Source organism: Helianthus annuus, chromosome 11 (genome assembly GCF_002127325.2).
Source record: "Helianthus annuus cultivar XRQ/B chromosome 11, HanXRQr2.0-SUNRISE, whole genome shotgun sequence".
In the NCBI taxonomy this organism is placed as follows: domain Eukaryota; kingdom Viridiplantae; phylum Streptophyta; class Magnoliopsida; order Asterales; family Asteraceae; genus Helianthus; species Helianthus annuus.
Window position 1 is genome coordinate 49,465,886 of NC_035443.2, and position 19,774 is coordinate 49,485,659.

At 42.1% G+C, this 19,774-nt stretch overlaps 3 protein-coding genes across 3 annotated transcripts; all 3 read left to right on the top strand.

Annotated features, from left to right (window-relative positions):
• The first annotated feature begins 8,003 nt into the window (after window positions 1-8,003).
• Window positions 8,004-9,422, top strand: LOC110888221 (replication protein A 70 kDa DNA-binding subunit C-like). Its single transcript, XM_022135756.2, has 5 exons — window positions 8,004-8,344; window positions 8,430-8,697; window positions 9,067-9,154; window positions 9,242-9,317; window positions 9,411-9,422. The coding sequence occupies exons 1-5, from the start codon at window positions 8,168-8,170 to the stop codon at window positions 9,420-9,422; spliced, it is 621 nt and encodes a 206-aa protein (XP_021991448.1). The 5' UTR covers window positions 8,004-8,167.
• A 1,368-nt stretch (window positions 9,423-10,790) lies between these two features.
• Window positions 10,791-11,263, top strand: LOC110888223. Its single transcript, XM_022135757.1, has 2 exons — window positions 10,791-11,068; window positions 11,158-11,263. Exons 1-2 carry the CDS (start codon window positions 10,791-10,793, stop codon window positions 11,261-11,263), a joined length of 384 nt encoding a protein of 127 aa, XP_021991449.1.
• Window positions 11,264-12,222: 959 nt separating this feature from the next.
• Window positions 12,223-19,348, top strand: LOC110888220. Its single transcript, XM_022135755.2, has 6 exons — window positions 12,223-12,367; window positions 12,608-12,688; window positions 13,438-13,524; window positions 13,593-13,679; window positions 13,775-13,819; window positions 19,240-19,348. Exons 1-6 carry the CDS (start codon window positions 12,223-12,225, stop codon window positions 19,329-19,331), a joined length of 537 nt encoding a protein of 178 aa, XP_021991447.1. The 3' UTR covers window positions 19,332-19,348.
• Window positions 19,349-19,774: the final 426 nt, after the last annotated feature.

Sequence of the window (19,774 nt, forward strand, 5' to 3'; positions counted from 1 at the left end):
ACTCGGACCCTTAGTCCCTGGGTTAAAATTCGGACCCCTCCCTTCATGTATAAAACTCTGACTTCCATTCCTTCCCTAGGATAAAACTTGGACTTTCTTCCCTAGGATAAAACTTGGACTTTCTTCCCTAGAATAAAACTTGGACTTTCTTCCCTAGGATAAAACTTGGACTATCAATTAGGGTTACAAAACTCTGACTATGTTTATCACAAAAACTCAGACTCTTGTTAGGTATAAAGTTCGGACTAAGCATGTTGTTACAAAACTCAGACAAACACAAAACTCTGACCTTTGTGACTTCACAAAGCCCTGACTGTTAACAACGAGTTTCAACATACGTGATTTCCACAGCCATTTCACAGAATCAAAACAACAGTTACATTTTTACATTCATACGATCAAAACCCTAATTTCATTGCATCTGTATTGCAGTAATCCAATTATCAATCAATCATTCTACAATTCTTGTATCTTACATCAGGCAATGATTACACAACAATCAACATCAATTCACAATAATCAGAATTCAATAACATAGAATCATTACATGTGGAACTAGGGTTTACATGAATCACATAATCAAGAATTCAGTGACAACAAACAATCATTAACAATTACCTTGGATTGAATTCTAAACAGAAAGAGGAAATCAAGAGTGATGAAGAACTTGTGCCAATGATGAAGGTGATGATTGCCAGAGAGGATCAGAGAATGAAAGTACGTGTTTTGTTTCTTTGGTGGTGATTAGTGAAAAGGGATTAGGGTTAAGGATGACTTAAGTTTCACTATTAGCACAAAGCACCCTAAAGAATTATCTATCACATATTGCATGCACAAGGTATACAATTTACAGTTTCACCACCATCTTTAAGTATTTGTCAAATCATTCATAAACAACACATAATCATGTTCAATATACAATATACTTAACTGAATCAAAACGTTACAGTTTCACAGCAAACTAATTGTGCAAGTAAACAACTAAACAAACAATGAACGTGCAATAAATGCGAAAATGGAATCTTAGAAACTCGAGTTGTCACAGGGACCTCCACAAGGAAGTCGGCCAAGACTTGGGCTTTAATAGCTTTTCGTGGGACATAGGTGATGTTGTGCTCACCTAGTTCCACTGCCCATTTTGCCAATCTTCCCGAATTTTCAGGTTTTTCAAGCACATTTTTGACAGGTTGGTCAGTGACCACTCGTATGGGATGTGCTTGGAAATACCTCCTAAGCCTTCTAGCTGTTTGAACTAGGGCTAGGGCGAGTTTTTCAAGGGGAGGATATTTGGTTTCAGCCAATTTTAAAGTTTTGCTGAAGAAGTAAACATGTACCTGAGCCGTGTTTCGTTCGATTGTGAGGACTGCACTTATAGCCTCTTCAGTAACTGATAGATAGACTGAAATCAGCTCTCCCGTTTCTGGAGCTGCAATGTCTGGCAAGGAAGCCAGGTGTTGCTTCATCTGGTTGAAGGCTTCTTCAGCCTCATCGGTCCATTTGAAATCCTTCTTATCAGAACAATTTTTAAGTGTTTTGTAGAAGGGTAGGGACCTTTCAGCCAACTTGGAAGTGAAACGCTTCAGGGCAGCAAGTTTCCCGTTTAAGCTTTCAACCTCTTTTTTGGTTTTTGGTGGCTTGGCTTCGAGGACAGCTTTTACTTTGTTTGGGTTGGCCTTGATGCTTTGTTTTCCGACAATGTGACCCAAGAATTTTCCTTCTTCGAACCCAAATGAGCATTTTTCAGGGTTAAGTTTCATGTTAACCTTTCTGAGATTTTTGAAAGTTTCTTGGATGTCGTCAAGCATTTGATACTCCGTCTTGCTTTTTATTACCAAGTCATCAACATAGGCTTCCATGTGTTTACCAATTTGGCTTGCAAAAGCTTTGTCCACCAGACGTTGGTAGGTTGCTCCAGCGTTCTTTATTCCAAAGGGCATCTTCTTGTAACAGAAGATTCCCTTATCAGTGTGGAACGCCGTCTTTTCTTCGTCTTCCTCTTTCATGAGTATTTGATGATACCCTTTGTAAGCATCAAGAAAGCATTTGAAAGGGTAACCGGTGAGCGAGTCAACCTTAAGGTCAATTTCTGGTAGTGGATAGCAGTCCTTAGGACAAGCTTTGTTGAGATCTTTGAAGTCTATGCACATTCTCCAGGAGTTATCTGGTTTCTTGACCATAACCGGGTTTGCAACCCATGATTGGTACTTGACTTCTCGGAGAATATCAGCAGATACGAGCTTCTCAAGCTCCTGACAAGCAGCCAGGCTTCTTTCTGGTGCTAAGCTTCTTTTCTTTTGGACCACAGGTTTAACATCGGGTGGTATCCTCAACTCATGCTCAGCAATGCTTCGGGGGATTCCTGTCATATCTTCCGGACACCAAGCGCAAACGTCGCTGTAATGTGTCAACAACTTTTCCAAATAAAAGAGAGTTTCTTGTGAAAGGCTTGGGTTGACCCTTATTCTTTGTTCAGGGTACTTAGGATTTATGATAAGCCTTTGCTTGTCTTCTTCACTTTTGGGACTTTCGCCTTCAACCATATAGGCCTCTTGGGAGGGTTGAAGGGTTGCTACCCCTTTTCGGTTGGAATTTTACCGTGCCATGCCCAACGGATACTGCCATAAAGAAGGCACATTGCCCCGGCCTCCCTATAATCACATCATAGTTTGAAGGTATGTTGAGAACCACGAAGGTAAGTGGCTGGATCCTTTTCTTCTGACCTTCACTGAAGTAAACATCTAGTGTCAGTTGCCCTAAAGGCTTGAGGGGTATATCAGCAATGTCTTTTATGGAGGTTCCAGAGGGTTGAAGCCTTGAACGTTCTTCATTGCTCAAGCGGTTGAAAAATTTCTCGAACATGATTTCAGTGGCTGCCCCAGTGTCTATGTATGCCCTATGTGTTTCCAATGTTCCAATGGTAGCTTCCACGACAAGAGGGCTTGAAAAAGGGCCTTTTTCTGTTGGGGGAAAGCAAACACATTGAAGCTCCCAAGCTTCCAACCGCTGCCTTTTATGAGGAACCTTTTCATCAGAGTTCACCATGTTGACTTCCTTTCCCTTTCCTTCAGCCATTTTGTCTCGAACCCCTTTTACCAAATGGACAATCGTTGGTGTGGTGACCCTTTTCTTCATGGAACTCGCAGAACTGTGTGGAGTTCTCGTTTTTTCTGCTTTTGGGGAGAGGTCTTGGAGGCCTAAAGTTCTGTTTGACTTCTTCTGTTGCAAGGATTTCTTGAGGAGTCTTTGTGAGGGGTGTGAAACTCATGCCTTTTTCCCTGGTTGTTGGGTTCCGGCCTTCAGACCTTCGATGGTCTGAACCTTTTTGCCGTCTGTCATAGGAGTTGTAATTCCCTCTTTTTCTGACTGGGCTATTACTTCGCCAGCTAGACCCTCTTTTCCTTTGCTCTTTGATGTCGACTGCTTCCTCTCCCTGGATGTGGGCTTCGGCCCTTTCAAGGGCTTCTTCCAAGGTCTTGGGCAGGGACTTGTTGAAATCTATTGTGAGATATTTCGAGGTCATAGCGTTCATGAAACCGGCTACCCTCATTTTTTCATCTGTCCCTACATAGGTTAGACCTTCCTTTTTGTATCGTTCAGTAAACTCACGAAGACTTTCATTGTCTCGTTGTTTTATTTGAAAAATGACTGTTACATCTTTGACATATCGTCTCTGCTGGGAGAAGTTGGCCAAAAAACCCTTGCTGAGGTCGTCAAAGCTTCGAATGCTTCGAGCAGGTAAATCGTTGAACCAGATCCTGGCAGATCCGATAAGGGTTTGCATGAACATTAGACAACATTCAGCGTTTGACCATTTCTCTATTCTTGCTGCACCGGTAAAGATCTGAAGATGATCCTCTGGGTCCTCAGACCCATCATACGTTCTGATGTGGGACGGCATCTTGATCTTTGTTTGAAAATCATAATCGGCTATTTGTTGTGAGAAGCATGAAAGGTTACTCGGCTTGTAGGGTTTAGCCAAGTCTTCTTCGACCCTTGTACCCATATTGTTATTACCATTGTTGTTCCCTTGAGTGGCTAGCACTTGATTGATGAAGTGTTGCCACAGGAAACTGGCCATCATCTGGGTCATCATCTGGGACATAGGGTTGAAACCTTGGAGGCTTCGGATGTGATCGGGCAGCTAACTCCAAGGGGGGGTGCTCATTACCGCGCTTCGCGCCAATGGAAGCACAGACAGGGCTTGTTCCCACGAAGTGGTGGTAGAGGCTGGAAAGCTTGATACTGGGGAATGTAGGAGCTGATACAAAGTCAGCTCATGGCCTAGAGGAGCACCACTTGTAACTGGTTGGGATGAAAAGAGGGGATATGTTGTAGGATTTGTCATGGTAGATAAATATGGAACGGGGTTTGGAGGATTACTGGGGCCAGCCTCATTCCTGGTTGTAAAAGGTGGAATGGGAGGTCCGGGAGACAGTGTTGGTTCAGGTTCATCATAGTCTAGACGAATCCTCACTCCCTTGTCTTTTTCTTTGTTCACATACTGGTTGAGGAGGGTCCTCAACTCAAGAAAATTATTAGCAACTCCCTCGGGGGTGAGTTCAATACGTGTGGGGGTGTCTGTGACAACGACGTTAGGGGAAGGAACTCCAGATCTAGAAGGAGTTGGAGTGTTAAAGGTGAGAAACTCGGGTGTGCTCCCCGGAGTTGAAAAAGAAGTTGGAATAGCCACATGAGCTTGACTACTACCCGGAGTTGAAGTGTTTGGTACCTGGTTCACTTCACCTGGGGATCCACTTTCAGACATGGCGATTTTAAGCGATAAGAGCTACACTACTAGGTCTTTTTGAGGAGAAATAGCGGCGTAGCCCCACGGTGGGCGCCAACTTGTTGAGACAACAAATAATAGACCAAAGATAGTAGTAAGGGTGGTTAGGCAGAAGGGTTAAAGGGTTTAACCTTGCCTAATGCAGGTCGTGGGGTCCCCCCACGTTTGCAAGACGTGGAAGGAGATTCACTAGTTTATATTTCTTGTTTGAAGATCCAATTCTGAAGTGTTGTTCAGAAATGGACTGAGGAACAAAAAGAATAAGTGTAATGTGAGTGTAAGTGAGAGACACTTGCGTGAAGTAAGTGTACGATGTGAAGGACCAGAGTTTGAGGAAGCAAATTTGATCTGGAATGTCTTCGTTTGATGAATGAAGTGTCATTATATAGGAGAAGACATTTCTTAAAGAAGTACTCATTTGACTAGTGAACTAGCTTGCAGTGAGGGGCTTACCCTTTCGGAGGTTGAAGCCTTTTGACCCTTGGGTAATAGCATGTACTCTGTGGACCTGCATTGCTTTTACGGCTATGGTTGGTGAGACTGTTTGGGGATGTGACTTGTTCACTGTTCCCGTGTTACTTTACTCCATCTCCTCAGCTTTTTCAACCATTGAACGTTTTAACCTTTTGAGCGTTTACATACTTGGTCATTTTATTTGGTCTTGAGCTACCCATCATCACATATGAATTTTACAACAACTATAATGTTTTTTAAAGGCCTTACTTATTAATTGTGAGGCATTTTGTTTTCACTTGAATTTGGTGATAAATTGTAAAAGTCTGTGAGTGAACACTAGTATTCAAGATTTAATATTAAATTGATTTTGGGTATCTATATATAATTAAAAGTTTAGTTACATGTTAGTGTTTTAAAGCCAAAATTAATGATGTTATAAATTCATCAATATTCATTGAAAAAACTATTTTATAAATTTTAAATACATTTAAAACAATATTCTTCAAAAAAAGAAACCCCAAGCTCATAACCCGCATCCATTACCCACCTTTGTCACTTACCGATCCATCTTCCTCTCTACTTGCCCTTCTTCTTCGTTCCCCAATTGCAGAACCCTCGGTCCCCAGTAGCAAGACCCTTGGCACTTACCGTCGCCCATCCGTCCGCCGCCCGATCCATCTTCCTCTCTACCTGCCCTTCTTCTTCGTTCCCCAATTGCAGAACCCTCGGCCCCCAGTAGCAAGACCCTTGGCACTTACCGTCGCCCATCCGGCCGCCGCCCGAACCTTCCCTGCCCGGCGGTCGCCGCCCGCCGGCCGTTACCCGCCGCCCAGCCCAACCATCTCGCCTGAAAGAGGTAAGCTACTGATACGATCTTTTTAACCATAGATGTTTCTAATTCGAATACATGTTTTGGTCCGATTTGATTTAATTGATTTTGTGATTTAGTAGATTTAGCCATGGGGTCAACCTGTATGCTTCCATTTTTTTGTTTTTGCTTCATATTTAGTAATAGTTTTGTTGTTTTTAGTAATTGATAGGACATCTTTTTGGTGTCATTTGCAGTGGAACTTGCAGCAGTAAGTTATGGACCATAAATTTATGATCGAATACATGTTTTGGTCTGACCGCCCGCCGGCCGTTACCCGCCGCCCAGCCCAACCATCTCGCCTGAAAGAGGTAAGCTACTGATTTGAAATGCTTTGATACTTACAGTTGTCTTTTTAACCATAGATGTTTAATTGATTTTGTGATTTAGTAGATTTAGCCATGGGGTTTGTGGTTACAGCTCTTAACTTTCATTGTAACTCGGATCTTGCTTGCTTTTGAATACAAAAAGGCCCTCCTGTCTACCTGTATGCTTCCATTTTTTTTTGTTTTTGCTTCATATTTAGTAATAGTTTTGTTGTTTTTAGTAATTGATAGGACATCTTTTTGGTGTCATCTGCAGTGGAACTTACAGCAGTAAGGTATGGACCATAAATTTATGATCGAATACATGTTTTGGTCCGACCGCCCGCCAGCCGTTACCCGCCGCCCAGGCTAACCATCTCGCCTGAAAGAGGTAAGCTACTGATTTGAAATGCTTTGATACTTACAGTTATCTTTTTAACCATAGATGTTTCTAATTCGAATACATGTTTTGGTCCGATTTGATTTAATTGATTTTGTGATTTAGTAGATTTAGCCATGGGGTTTGTGGTTACATCTCTTAGCTTTCATTGTAACTCGGCTCTTGCTTGCTTTTGAATACAAAAAGGCCCTTCTGTCAACCTGTATGCTTCCATTTTTTTTGTTTTTGCTCCATATTTAGTAATAGTTTTGTTGTGTTTGTGATGAAGGTTATTTTGGTGGAGCTGTATTTGATTTAATCCCTATCAACGTTCCTAATACAATCCTGATTTGAATATTGATAACTATTTAGTGTTTTGTTGTGTGAGGATCTAGAAGTATACGTTTTCTACTGAAATTGGTTTAATTATACAACCATACAAGCATGGCTGAGGTTCTAGCGTATTTCACGCAAACATTGATACCTGTTTCGAAACCGACATGGACATCCAATCTTAGCTCTGAAGATGTGTTGTCCAAAGTCGTGTTATATACCACGCAACCATCAATACCGGAGTGGACGGAGCGTGTCTGGGGTCCATACCGGCGAAGACGGAGCGTATCTGGTGATTATTCAACCCTCATACTTTTCATTATCATACATTCACATTCAAAAAAAAAATGGGATGTTTTTTTTATTTACCTATTTTTTCCCCCTTTTACAGGATCTTTATCCCTCATGCCTAACCAGTTTCTAAGAGGGTGACCCCAGCATTAGTTTTTGGTTCCCACGAACATCCCATAAAGGTTTTGGTTCTATAAATGGCTTCGACCTCATCTCTAAAGACGAAATAACATAAATATGTCTAATAGTTAATATAGAGGTAAAGAGGTGTGCAAATGTGCCAGTTCGGTAAATTTTTAAGCTATGTTTAAGAAATTTCCTTAAACATAACTGGACCTCGGTTCGGTTAATGGCGATTCTGAGATCCGGTTATGGTTCGGTTTAGGTTGGTTTTAGTTCCTTAACCAATCTAACTTTGAACTCAATTTAAAATAAATAAATATATCACGCAGTCATTATAAATAAAAGAACACAAACAATGTTCATGCATAAGTTTTATTCAACACCTATTTATATAGATATTTTGTAGTTTTAGTGATGGATATTCATTACTAAGACTATTTGCATATGATAAATGCATGAACATTCAATGAGTCTTTTTACATACCTCCATAATATACGGTCCGATTTAATTTCATTAATTAGTCACTAGCTTCTTCATAGGAAGGTGAATGGGCTAATATTCTATTATATGAGCTCCTCCTTCCCTATTGTTGTGCTTCCCTATTCACACTTGCTACTCTACTATCATGGCTACCTCTCTTAGTGTCAATACAGCGGGAATTGGTGTTGGCAACCAGATGGCACTTACTGATCTCCGTGAAGGGAGTACCGGTCCCATCACTGTTATGGTCTGTAGAAAGTGGGACGTAACAAATGTCAACGGACGCTACATGAGCACGGACTATGTCGTCAGCGATGTAAAGGTACCTCTCCGCTCTTTAAACACCCATACTCTTTTCCTTTCACGCACTTCATCGCTACTGAAAGTCTATCGTTTGGTTTGCATAGGGAGGTATGATTCATTGTACCGCACGGAATAATATTGCACACTACTTCTTTGACAAAATCAAGGAGGGTGGTGTATATTTACTAAAGGGTTTTACAGTCCAACGCACCGATCAATACCGTATTTTAAAAGACAGCCCCTTTGTTATCTGGTTGAACGGCTCCACGACTGTTAAGAGGGTTGACGATACGAGTGGTTCATTTACACGCTACCCGTTCTTACTTACCGCTTTTGAGGACCTCGAACCGACAGAGGGCAAGTATTTTGTAGGTATGTTTACTCTTTTCATGTTGGTCATATTGTTGCTTACTTTTTAATGTCCAAAAATCGACTAATAAAAGGTTAGCCTACTTATTGGTTATTAACTAAGTTCCAAATTACAATAGCCGGTCCATGTTTACATTTGGCAGCTGAATAGTATCATTTATAACAATGGATGGCTTATTACATTGTTTTGTAGGCCTATTGATAGCTGAGTATTTTTTCCCCATTGATAGTTACCATCGGTAGCAATAACATGGTTCAATTAAATAATTGACCCGGATAAATTAGTTTTACGTAGTTGACTTTCGCTCAGACCTGAGTTGGTCTACCTAATAGAGACGTTTCTAATTCAGCCTAATTTTTGATGCGCTTCAGATGTTATAGGATATGTAACTGAGGTTGGCCCCCAATCTGTGAAGGCATCAGGTGCTCGCGCGGTTGAGTTTAATCTAAACAACGAACGGTAAGTGCCTCATCCTTATTGCCCGATTGTTCTTGCTTTTAACCTCAGTTAAGTGTCAAGGTTTTTGACTTCTTTTAATCCTTACAGCAATCGCCGAGTTAGAGTGACGTTATGGGGAAATTTGGGTGATGCTCTGGTTAAGAAGAAGGTCGAAAACCCGGCTGTCTATTGCCTTATCCTTACTTCCATGAGTGTAAAATTTTACCTGGGTACATTGTTTCCCTATACGTTAATTATTGTATGTGTTACTTGAAAGGTCTTTAACTGACTCCACACACTACAGGCGTCCTTGGCTTGGCCAGTTCATCGTCAACTATACTCATTGATGGCTCCGATGTACCCGCCCTGCAAACTTTTAAGTCGTCCGTAAGGTATGAGTGTAGCCGTTGGCATGCACACTTTAATTACCTTATTTATACGATTATTGCTCCAACTGAATATGAACGTATGCTTCCCAGCTGTGTAGCTGTGGGAGATAGCAGCGACCCAGTCACCGAGGAAGTGGTCTGTGTTGGTACCCTACAAGAACTTGTGGACAGAGTTCGTGCCGACAAATCAAAAAAAAAGGTGCTTCTTCATACTAAATTTAAAAGAATATACTTAAATAAACTCTCATACTCTCTATTGTGTTTTTAAACTTTTATACATATTTCTTTGGGCCTCAAGTTAGTCATTGCCTCATTCCACGTTCACCCGCCTTTAATTGAAACCTCAGAAATATGCCCAACGTATGTCAAGCCAACTATTATTCTATACAAACCATCCACCCTCATAGTTAGCATCCGCTTTAGATTTCAGAATTCACCCACGTGACCAATACCAGCGCCACCATGGTTCCCGCGTCAGCCAACGCCATTGCCCTCACACCATCCTCCTTTCTCCAGCTTTCACCATGAAAAAAAACCCACACCAGCTGGGGGTCTTGCTTTTTTGGAGATGAACTACTAAACAGAGTTGGCTAACATCCCAATTGTGCGTAAGTAGGGCTTACCCTCCCCAACATGACCTACGAATTCACCTACTATGTGTGGGAAACACCGTAAATACACCCCCTCCCCAATACCCTGTCCGTCTCACTTAACTATTCCTCTTATTTTGTCCGTTGTAGGCCATCCTTTTCCGGAATGTTGTAGAAATTACGTCTATCAGGACCAAGAACAGCTGGTATCTTTTCACGTGCTCTGGAAGCCAGTGTCGTAAGGGACTAACGAGAGAGGAAGGTTACTTCGTTTGCAAGACGTGTAAATCAAAGGTTGATTATCCGAGAACGAGGTATATACTTCAGCATCTCAGTCACAGACTCATTTCTTTGTTCCCCTTTCCATTTGATGTCATGATTCTTTGTTTGCCGGTGTACTTTGGTGCCCTTCTACCTACACTGCCAACACAACTTGGTTTCGCCACCCATTGTTATTGAACTACTCTACCATGCTAGGTTTCGCATTCAAGCGGATGTAACTGATGGAACAATGAGTACCGTTGTCACCCTCTTTGATGAAGTTGCTGAGAAGCTGGTTAAGAGGACTGCAAAGTCGTTAGTTGAGGAACAGTTGACGGTATTCGTGCTTCTCATTACAGTGTGTATTTGAAGCATACGTGAACCTTCTACGATAACTTTCTGTCTTTTGTACTTGGTATGCAGGATACTTCTATTGATTCTCCCATACTACCCTCCGCCCTCGAGGCCCTTATTGGAACAAAGCACACTTTCGAAATTAAGAGCCACACCTACTACCGTTATGGAGAATATGAGAGCTTCAATTGCGGCAAGATTGTTGGGCCTGATATGGATAAAACAGGTGGGAGTGTCAATGTTGTTCCGTCGGATTTGAATGGAAGCCCATCTGCCACCCTAAAGCGTGACTCGAACCTCCCGCCCCCAACCCCCGGATCTGGACGGAAACTTAGAAAGCTGTAAGTTGGACCTACCAATCGTACCCTGTTTAGTATGGTCACATGTTCCCACTTTGCACCAATACATGCATTCCCATGTTTCTTTGCAGATGCATTCAAGAATCAGATGACGATGCTGATGAGGTGTCCATTGACTGTACGGGAGTTAATGACATGGTGGACGATAGCGGCGATGCTAAGGAGGGTTCCCTCTGATATGGCGATGCTCTTTTTTTTTCTTCTCCAAGTGTTTACAATTTTGTGACTCCCTCTTTTTTGTTTACAAATAATGTGGCAATGCCTTTGTGTTGTGCCCAGACCAAAACTGACATTTTTACATTTTCACGGCATGTGTTATTTTCCCACATTCCCGATTTCTTTGGCATCGTATAAAACCTACATGAAATTTTATCTAAGATGTTGAATACCGCATATAGGTGAACACAAACGTGTAAACGATAACCGTGTCACCCTAGAATCTTTGCCGACACCTACCTGGAAACTTGCATTACAAACAGCAATGGAATAGGCAACTTATGACTTGTGCTAAACAAATACCTTATGCCATATGACCTTTCCTGACTGCCTGTCCCTATATCTGTTATTTGGGTAGAAAAACAGGTATGTTCCATGCCTAGATGTAAAATTTAAACCAACTTTGACGTGCATTCAGTAAGGGTTGTTTGTGGTATGAACTCTGTCCTTTGCCTTCACGTTTAATTAGTTTGCATCCCCCCCCCCCAAACAACCAAATCGGTATAGGTACGTGTTTCAGCTTTTCATTTTTCGGCTATGTGTTTTGTAACATTGTATGTAACATGCAGCTGCCTGTGCATCCCTTCATGATGCTTAAAGACGCATTTACTTTTCATACATGTTCGCGTGTTATGCCTGATGGGATGACCCAATACGTTTGTGGGCTACAACTGCTTGACCAGGCTGGAGTGCGTAGAGGTATCAAACTTATGATTACATTCTGTCCCCCCACCCCGCATATGGAGTTTTAGATACTGAATTGTGGCCCTTTCTGCTACCTCATAAAAGACAAGGTTTGCAGGTTATGGCCTGCCAATTCTGGTGTGGTTAGTGATTCGATAGAGGCCCGCCTTTGTTCCCATACGTTGCCTTGCGGAAAGAAACAAACATACTACGCTCTTACGTTGAATGACAGCTGCATGAATGATGACATCGGTGGTAACAAACATTCTATTGATATACAGAGTCGTACCTATGTGGGCCTTAATGGGAAGGCGATGACATACTGTGGGGCTACCCTATCTAGCATAAACGCGGTGACTCCCTCTTGTGAACCCGACACAGGTTAGTTGTACTGTTCCTGAAAAGAAACTCATTTGGCTATCGTGTCCACTTACCGGCATGCGTGTGGCCACAAAGTAAACCTGTAAATAACCTACCATCAGTTTAAGCCCTTCAGTTTTGACACCCATCCTCACAACCCACCCTCAATGTATTGAAAGTGACTTTCATAGTTGGTTATTTAGACGCTGTCTACCCGCTGTACTATGTTTATCCTATCTGCGTATCCTGACACTTTTACAGGTGGCACCCAGATGCAATCGGTGTCTGTTGAACCGGGTACTGGTACTTCCGCTAAAGTGGGAGCAGGGGAGACAATGAAAGGTTACCCCATATACGTAACTCTGATTGTTTTTTACGTACAGTATAAGCCCATTACACCTGACTTTACATATAAAATACTTTTAAAACAAAAAACTTAACTGTGACTTTGAATATAAGCCGCTTTTTAAAACAGGTGCTGCACTGTGGGGTGCATTTAAAAGTTACATTTTTAAAAACTATATTTCTGCTACTTTTTGTATACGAACGTAATTAACTTACATTAATAATTTCTACAACCTGCTTCACAGTTTCATTCCAGCAGGGTCAACGTCTTTGTCAATAGTTTGACTTTAAAGTAATAGACTGAATCAATAGTTTGACAGGTGCTTCACAGTTTCATTCCAGCAAATTCTGATCCAATAAATTTATGATTCATCCTATTTTGTAATCGAACCACGGACTATCAAAGTAATAGACTGAATCAATTTTATCGCATGTTTCGCACGTTTTCCATCTCTGTTGAAAACCAACCGAAAAAAAGGGAGAAATACATATAAAGAAAGCAAGATACAGTCCCAAAATAACTGGAAATCCATTTCGATTATTCGACTGATGCATTTGTGAACGGCTTTCTACATGGTAGACAAACCCATAAATACGTTGTCGTACATGTTATAATCCGTAAAGTTGCCTGAATGATGTGGGAGGTCCTTTGGATAAACAGGAATACCTCCGCATGCCATGTAAACTGATTGTTTACCGTTAACAAAGGTTGACTGTAATATTTTCCCCTGAATTTTATGCTACAGGTCAAACCATGGTACAGGATGATCCAGCGGATATCCGGCCTGTTTTATGCCCACCGCCAAGGCATTCTTCCTCCCATTCTACCCAAGGTCTGCCATGTTATCTACGATGTTTACTACTACCCTTTTCCATTTCTGTAACTATTACATTTTTCCAGACAATATTTCCTGCACAACACAACATTCTCATCTGAATACAGCTGGTCCATCACGTCTACGCTCTTCTCGGCCTAAAAAAACAGAAGGTACAACTCCATCAATGCCCTTTACCCGGCATTACTTCCACCTTTTCTACCATGCAACATCAAAATAACGTTGCCACATTTTATTTTGTTACCAGGTGTTCGTATACGTACCCCACGCAGGGCAGCGTTTGCATCAACAGGTATTGTCCGATCCTATGTCCTACACGCCTATTACCTAAATATACACGCTTTGTTCCGTCTTGCACCTGTCTATACTTTGTTGTTTATCTCACTGCCTTGAATGTGTACGTTGTGATACGTTTACCTAATAAAAAAAATATAGGTGCGCATGTTACGTACGAAAGCCTCGGCCGTCCAACATTCACATGCCATAACTGTGCAGCGGTCATGTGGTATGAAGAGAGGAATAAAAATACAAAATCCTCTGATGGGACGACTTTCTCTTCGTGCTGCCAGGATGGCAAGGTTTTGCTTCCTCGCCTTCTTGAAGCTCCTGAACCATTAAGATCATTACTTGATTATAACGACACGGGGACAGTTAGATTCAGAGAACATATTCGAGTGTACAATAGCATGTTCTGCTTCACATCATTTGGGGGAAAGATTGATCATGCTATAAATAGTGGTAGAAGCCTATACACCTTCCGAATAAGCGGGCAGAACTACCACCGAATAGGGTCCATGCTGCCAGTTGAGGGTGAACAACCCAGATATGCTCAACTATATTTCTACGACACACAGAACGAAGTCAATAACCGTATAGCTGCTTTGTTTGGGGTTTCCCGTTCTGACAGCACATGTGATGAAACAATTGTTGCATCCCTCATCAGGATGCTGGACACCCACAGTTCTTTAGCTAACGCCTTTCGCATGGCACGCGACTGGTGCATTCAAAATGAAAGCAACAATTGTCATCTACGCTTACTTGGCCAAGTAACAAACAACCCACAATACAACCGACCTAACGTGTCTGAGGTTGCTGTTCTTATCACAAACGACTTTGGAGAAAACACCGAACCACGTGACGTTATCGTCAGTACACAAAACGGCACACTACAACGGATATCAGAATTACATCAGCTATACATGCCTTTACAATACCCGTTATTGTTTCCGTACGGAGAGACCGGGTTCCACGAACGCATACGTTACCACGACAACACTGGCCGTCGGTCTACTAAACGACAATGTGTCACGATGCGGGAATACTACTGCTACAGAATCCATTATCGCAACAATGAAGGCACCACCCTCCTAAGAGGCGGTCGTTTGTTCCAACAATATTTGGTTGACTCATATGCGGCCATCGAGGAACACAGGTTGCGTTGGATGAGGAATAACCAGAATGAACTCCGCGTTGAACTCTACCATAACGTTTGTGACGCTGTGACGCGTGGGGATACAAACGCCAAGGCTATCGGACAACGCATAGTTTTACCAGCAACCTTTACGGGAAGCCCAAGATATATGGTCCAAAATTACCAAGACGCCATGGCTTTGTGCCGTGCTTTTGGGAACCCCGACCTGTTTGTGACGTTTACAGCTAACCCAAAGTGGCCTGAAATCGAAGACATGGTCTCTCTCATACCAGGCCAAAAGTCTCATGACCGTGCAGATGTTGTATCACGCGTTTTTAAGCTAAAACTGTCCTTTTTGATCGAAGATATTATGAAGAAACAAATCTTTGGCGTCTGCAAATCAGGTAAACTTTGTGATGCTTTGTCTCTCTGTTTTGCTGTCAATTCTCCCACAAATACTAACCTTTCTAAACTTTTTAATTTCCTTCTTTTTGATATCTCTGTCTTTCGCAATTTGCCGCCCTGGTTATATACAGCTGTTTACACAATTGAGTTTCAAAAAAGAGGCCTACCACACGCGCACCTTTTAATATGGCTTGAACATTCTGCCGTGTCTCACACGCCTGCTGGTATAGATGACTTGATTTCAGCCGAGATCCCATCGAAAATTGACGACCCATCCGGCTATAAGGCTGTAACAGATTACATGTTGCATGGCCCATGTGGGAATGACGCTCGCAGTGCTCCGTGTACAACAGATGGAAAATGTATGAAACACTTCCCAAAGCCATTTTATCGAGAAACGACAATTGACGAAGACGGCTACCCGGTTTACCGGCGTCGAGATACAAAAATTTTCTTTGTAAAGGGTAAAACGAAACTCGACAACCGGTTTGTCGTTCCATACAACCGTTATCTCCTTTTAAAGTATGAATCACACATCAATGTTGAGTGGTGCAACCAGTCCCGAGCTATAAAATACCTTTTTAAATACTTAAACAAGGGGCCAGACAGGGCTACAATGGTTGTTCAAGAAAACATTGGCAGTGATGGTGAAAATCGTTCACAAAAGATTGTTAAGGTTGATGAGATTAAAAACTATTTGGATTGTCGGTACTTATCGCCGTGTGAAGCTGTGTGGAGAATGCTTGCATTCCCTATACATTACTCATTCCCATCCGTCATGAAACTAACATTCCATACACCTAACCAACATCTACTCACGTTACGTGATTCTGACAGTTTGCCAGCCCTTTTAAACCGTGAGGGGATACGAGACACAATGTTCACCCAATGGTTTGCGTTGAACAGCAGAGACGCAGCGGCAAGAAACCTTACGTATGCCGAGATACCAACAAAGTACGTCTGGCACGATGATAACAAGGTATGGAAAACGCGGTTGGAACGGCCAGCAATTGGGCGGATCGTGTATTGCAATCCAGCAGCTGGGCCAAAGTATTACTTAAGGATGTTGTTAGGGATTGTGAGAGGGCCCCGAAGTTTTGAAGAAATAAAAACGGTCGACGGTATCGTATATGGAACGTTCAAAGAAGCCTGCTATGCATATGGCTTGCTTAATGATGACAAGGAATGGAATGACGCTCTCTCAGAGGCTAAACTATGGGCATCCGGCTCCCAACTACGGGAGTTATTTGTTACCATGTTATTGTTTTGCGAAGTGAACCGCCCATCGCAACTGTGGTCACAGAATTGGGAAATACTATCAGATGATATCTTATACATGAAACGTAGGCTCTACATGTTCCCTGGCCTACAGTTATCAGACGACCAGCTTAAGAACTACTGCCTGATTGAACTGAATGAACTGTTGGAAAAAAACGGGAAATCATTGGTGGATTTCCCGGATATGCCACAGCCAGATACGTCGCTGCTCGATAGGATGGATAATCGTCTAATCAGAGAAGAGTTGAGTTACAACAAAAAAAAATGACAGACGAGCACGAACAACTATATGCATCACTCAACGCGGAACAGACGGCCATCTACAACACAATCATTCATTCTGTTACCACCCACAAAGGAGGGTTTTATTTCGTCTATGGTCCGGGAGGGACAGGCAAGACTTTCCTATACAGAGCCATCCTATCACGTTTGAGATCGATGGGACTAATTGCTCTTGCAGTTGCATCTTCAGGTAAAAAAATAATTCTACCATGTTGTATAGTTATTCTCATACTACATTATCTGTGTGGTTGCGCACGCAACTCCATTTTTTTACTAACTTTACCTGTCCCACCCATCAGGTATCGCGTCCCTTCTATTACCCGGTGGTCGGACAGCGCATAGCCGGTTCGCTATCCCTTTAGAATTACTTCACAATAGCACGTGTTCCATTAAATAGAATACCCAATTGGCACACCTTTTGCAGGAGGTACGGTTAATCATCTGGGACGAAGCACCAATGATGCAAAAATTTGCATTTGAAGCACTAGATAAAACACTTAGAGACATCTTGGGGTTTTGTTCCGCCACAAACAGGGAACGTGCCTTTGGTGGCATGCCTATCTTACTTGGTGGTGATTTCAGGCAAATCCTTCCCGTCATCCCAAAGGGAAAAAGAGAAGATGTTGTTCAAGCATGCATAAATAAATCGTACCTGTGGAAAAATTGTGAACTCTTCACTCTCCACCGTAGTATGCGTGTCAACGAATACACCTCAACGGGTGTAGTAGACATTGAAAGGCAACGTTTCAACAAATGGTTGTTAGAAATCGGCGATGGAATTGTTCCCTCGAAAGCCAAAGAAGGTGAAGATGAACCAACCTGGATCGAGATACCCGCCAGGTTTATCATTGATAGTTGTGGGCTTCCTGTGGACTCGATTGTTAATGCTGTCTTCCCGTCGTTTACAGAAAGGCAGGGCGATGATGATTTTTTGTGTGAAAGAGCAATACTAACCCCCCGCAACGTAGACGCGGATGAAATCAATGCTTACATGTTTCGGCAATTAAGACAGACCACAAAGACCTACAAGAGCTCCGACGAAATATGTCGTGCATCCACGGATGTATTGGAGCAGGAACAACTCTACCCGCCAGAGTTCCTAAACTCTTTGACATTCCCAGGTACCCCCCCCCCCATCCCCCACCACACGTCGCATAGATAATAGTTACAAATAAAAAAAAAACCACCGGCCAAATCCTTTTAATTATTTGATATTGACAGGTATGCCACCGCACGCTTTGGATCTGAAAGAAGGTCTCCCTATCATGCTTTTAAGAAATGTGAACCCCTCCCAAGGCTTATGTAATGGCACCCGTCTGATCATCACAGACCTTGGGAAATTTGTTATCAAAGCTAGGATACTTACCGGGTCAAACCGTGGTGATACTGCATTAATACCAAGGATAACGCTTTCATCCACTAAATCAAAATGGCCATTTATTATGAAAAGGCGCCAGTTCCCCGTTAAACCATGCTATGCTATGACGATTAATAAAAGCCAAGGGCAATCATTAAAAGTTGTTGGCCTCTATCTACCCCGACCAGTGTTTAGCCATGGCCAGTTATATGTCGCACTTTCACGGGTTACAACACCTGCAGGTCTAAAGATTGTCATCGTTGGAGATGGCAACGGTGGCATGACAAACCATACTAGAAACATCGTTTACAAAGAAACATTTAACAATTTGACTACCTCAAATTGGCGACAATAAACAATACCTAGACCTACCGTGTACTGTTGGGCTGCCAAGAAAAACTTCCACCTCCACCACCGTTAAACCAACATAGTAACTGATACATGCCCTAAACTCTATTCTTGCCACCCGTTCCAACCACCACAACTATATGCGAGACACGTTAATTATTATGCGTCTAACCTACAAAGTCCACCTATTCATGTAGCATGTCAATAAGGACGCCGCAACAGCTTTATATACGCCCCATGCAGTACAAATGTAAGTCTGATCAGATTCCACTAAATTCCAAAAACTGATATTCTTTTTATTTCTTAGCTTTAATGTTTGGTTTATTTGTCTGTTTTAGTAAACAATGGTAACGATGGTCCGGAGCCTACTAATTATTACTGCTATAAACACATTGTAAGGCACACATTTTGTGGGCCACGGGTGCCACCTGTCAATAGGAGGGTGGATGTCATATACTTCCGTACGAACTGTTGTTTCAAACATTTTAACCTGTCATTATAGACACATCGTGGATCCTCATGAGCTGGTTACACGCTTACACGTCAACGGTTTATGAACCTTATACTATTTTGTTTACTGTCATATGCAACTCACTATAACATTCACTCTAACATGTTCATGGTTATATAGAAATGCGAGCCGACTATGAGGGGGACTCAAGGAACTCTTATCATCACTTCAACTCCTCGAATTGTCGGTTTTTCTACTGGACTTTGGCATAACATCAAACGGTTACTCCTGAAACATGTTCAGCCCTGGTAAGTCATTATTATTAAACATTATTTTACAGTGGTGTCTTCCGTTGGGTGTTTTGTGGTTTTATTTTCTTTACATTCGTACCTGATAATGGAACTTATGTTAATGCTATGCGTTATTCTGGGCAGGTAATCATTATTTGGTTTCGAAACTGATATATGCATCCAATGTTACATCCGGAGATAAACTGACCGAAGTTCTACCGTATTTAACGCAACCATCAGTGACGGATAAATCGGAACCTACCTACTGCTTATTCAGCCTACATAGTTCATGTTACCATGTGTTCTCAAAAAAGAAAATGGCTAAAATGCTTTTTGTTTGTTTCTTAAAACTGGTTTCTTTCCTCATTTCCAGGAATTATATATCAGCCATACAGACGAAAGCCCAATTGGTGCAGAAACCGATA

Excerpts from the sequence above, each read along its gene's own strand:
- LOC110888221 (XM_022135756.2), top strand. The coding sequence starts at position 8,168 with ATGGCTACCTCTCTTAGTGTCAATACAGCGGGAATTGGTGTTGGCAAC. Across the intron at positions 8,345-8,429 it reads ATGTCGTCAGCGATGTAAAG|GGAGGTATGATTCATTGTAC; the intron begins GTACCTCTCCGC and ends TGGTTTGCATAG. Across the intron at positions 9,155-9,241 it reads TTTAATCTAAACAACGAACG|CAATCGCCGAGTTAGAGTGA; the intron begins GTAAGTGCCTCA and ends TAATCCTTACAG.
- LOC110888223 (XM_022135757.1), top strand. The coding sequence starts at position 10,791 with ATGCAGGATACTTCTATTGATTCTCCCATACTACCCTCCGCCCTCGAG. Across the intron at positions 11,069-11,157 it reads GGACGGAAACTTAGAAAGCT|ATGCATTCAAGAATCAGATG; the intron begins GTAAGTTGGACC and ends GTTTCTTTGCAG.
- LOC110888220 (XM_022135755.2), top strand. The coding sequence starts at position 12,223 with ATGAATGATGACATCGGTGGTAACAAACATTCTATTGATATACAGAGT. Across the intron at positions 12,368-12,607 it reads CTCTTGTGAACCCGACACAG|GTGGCACCCAGATGCAATCG; the intron begins GTTAGTTGTACT and ends ACACTTTTACAG. Across the intron at positions 12,689-13,437 it reads AGCAGGGGAGACAATGAAAG|GTCAAACCATGGTACAGGAT; the intron begins GTTACCCCATAT and ends TTTATGCTACAG.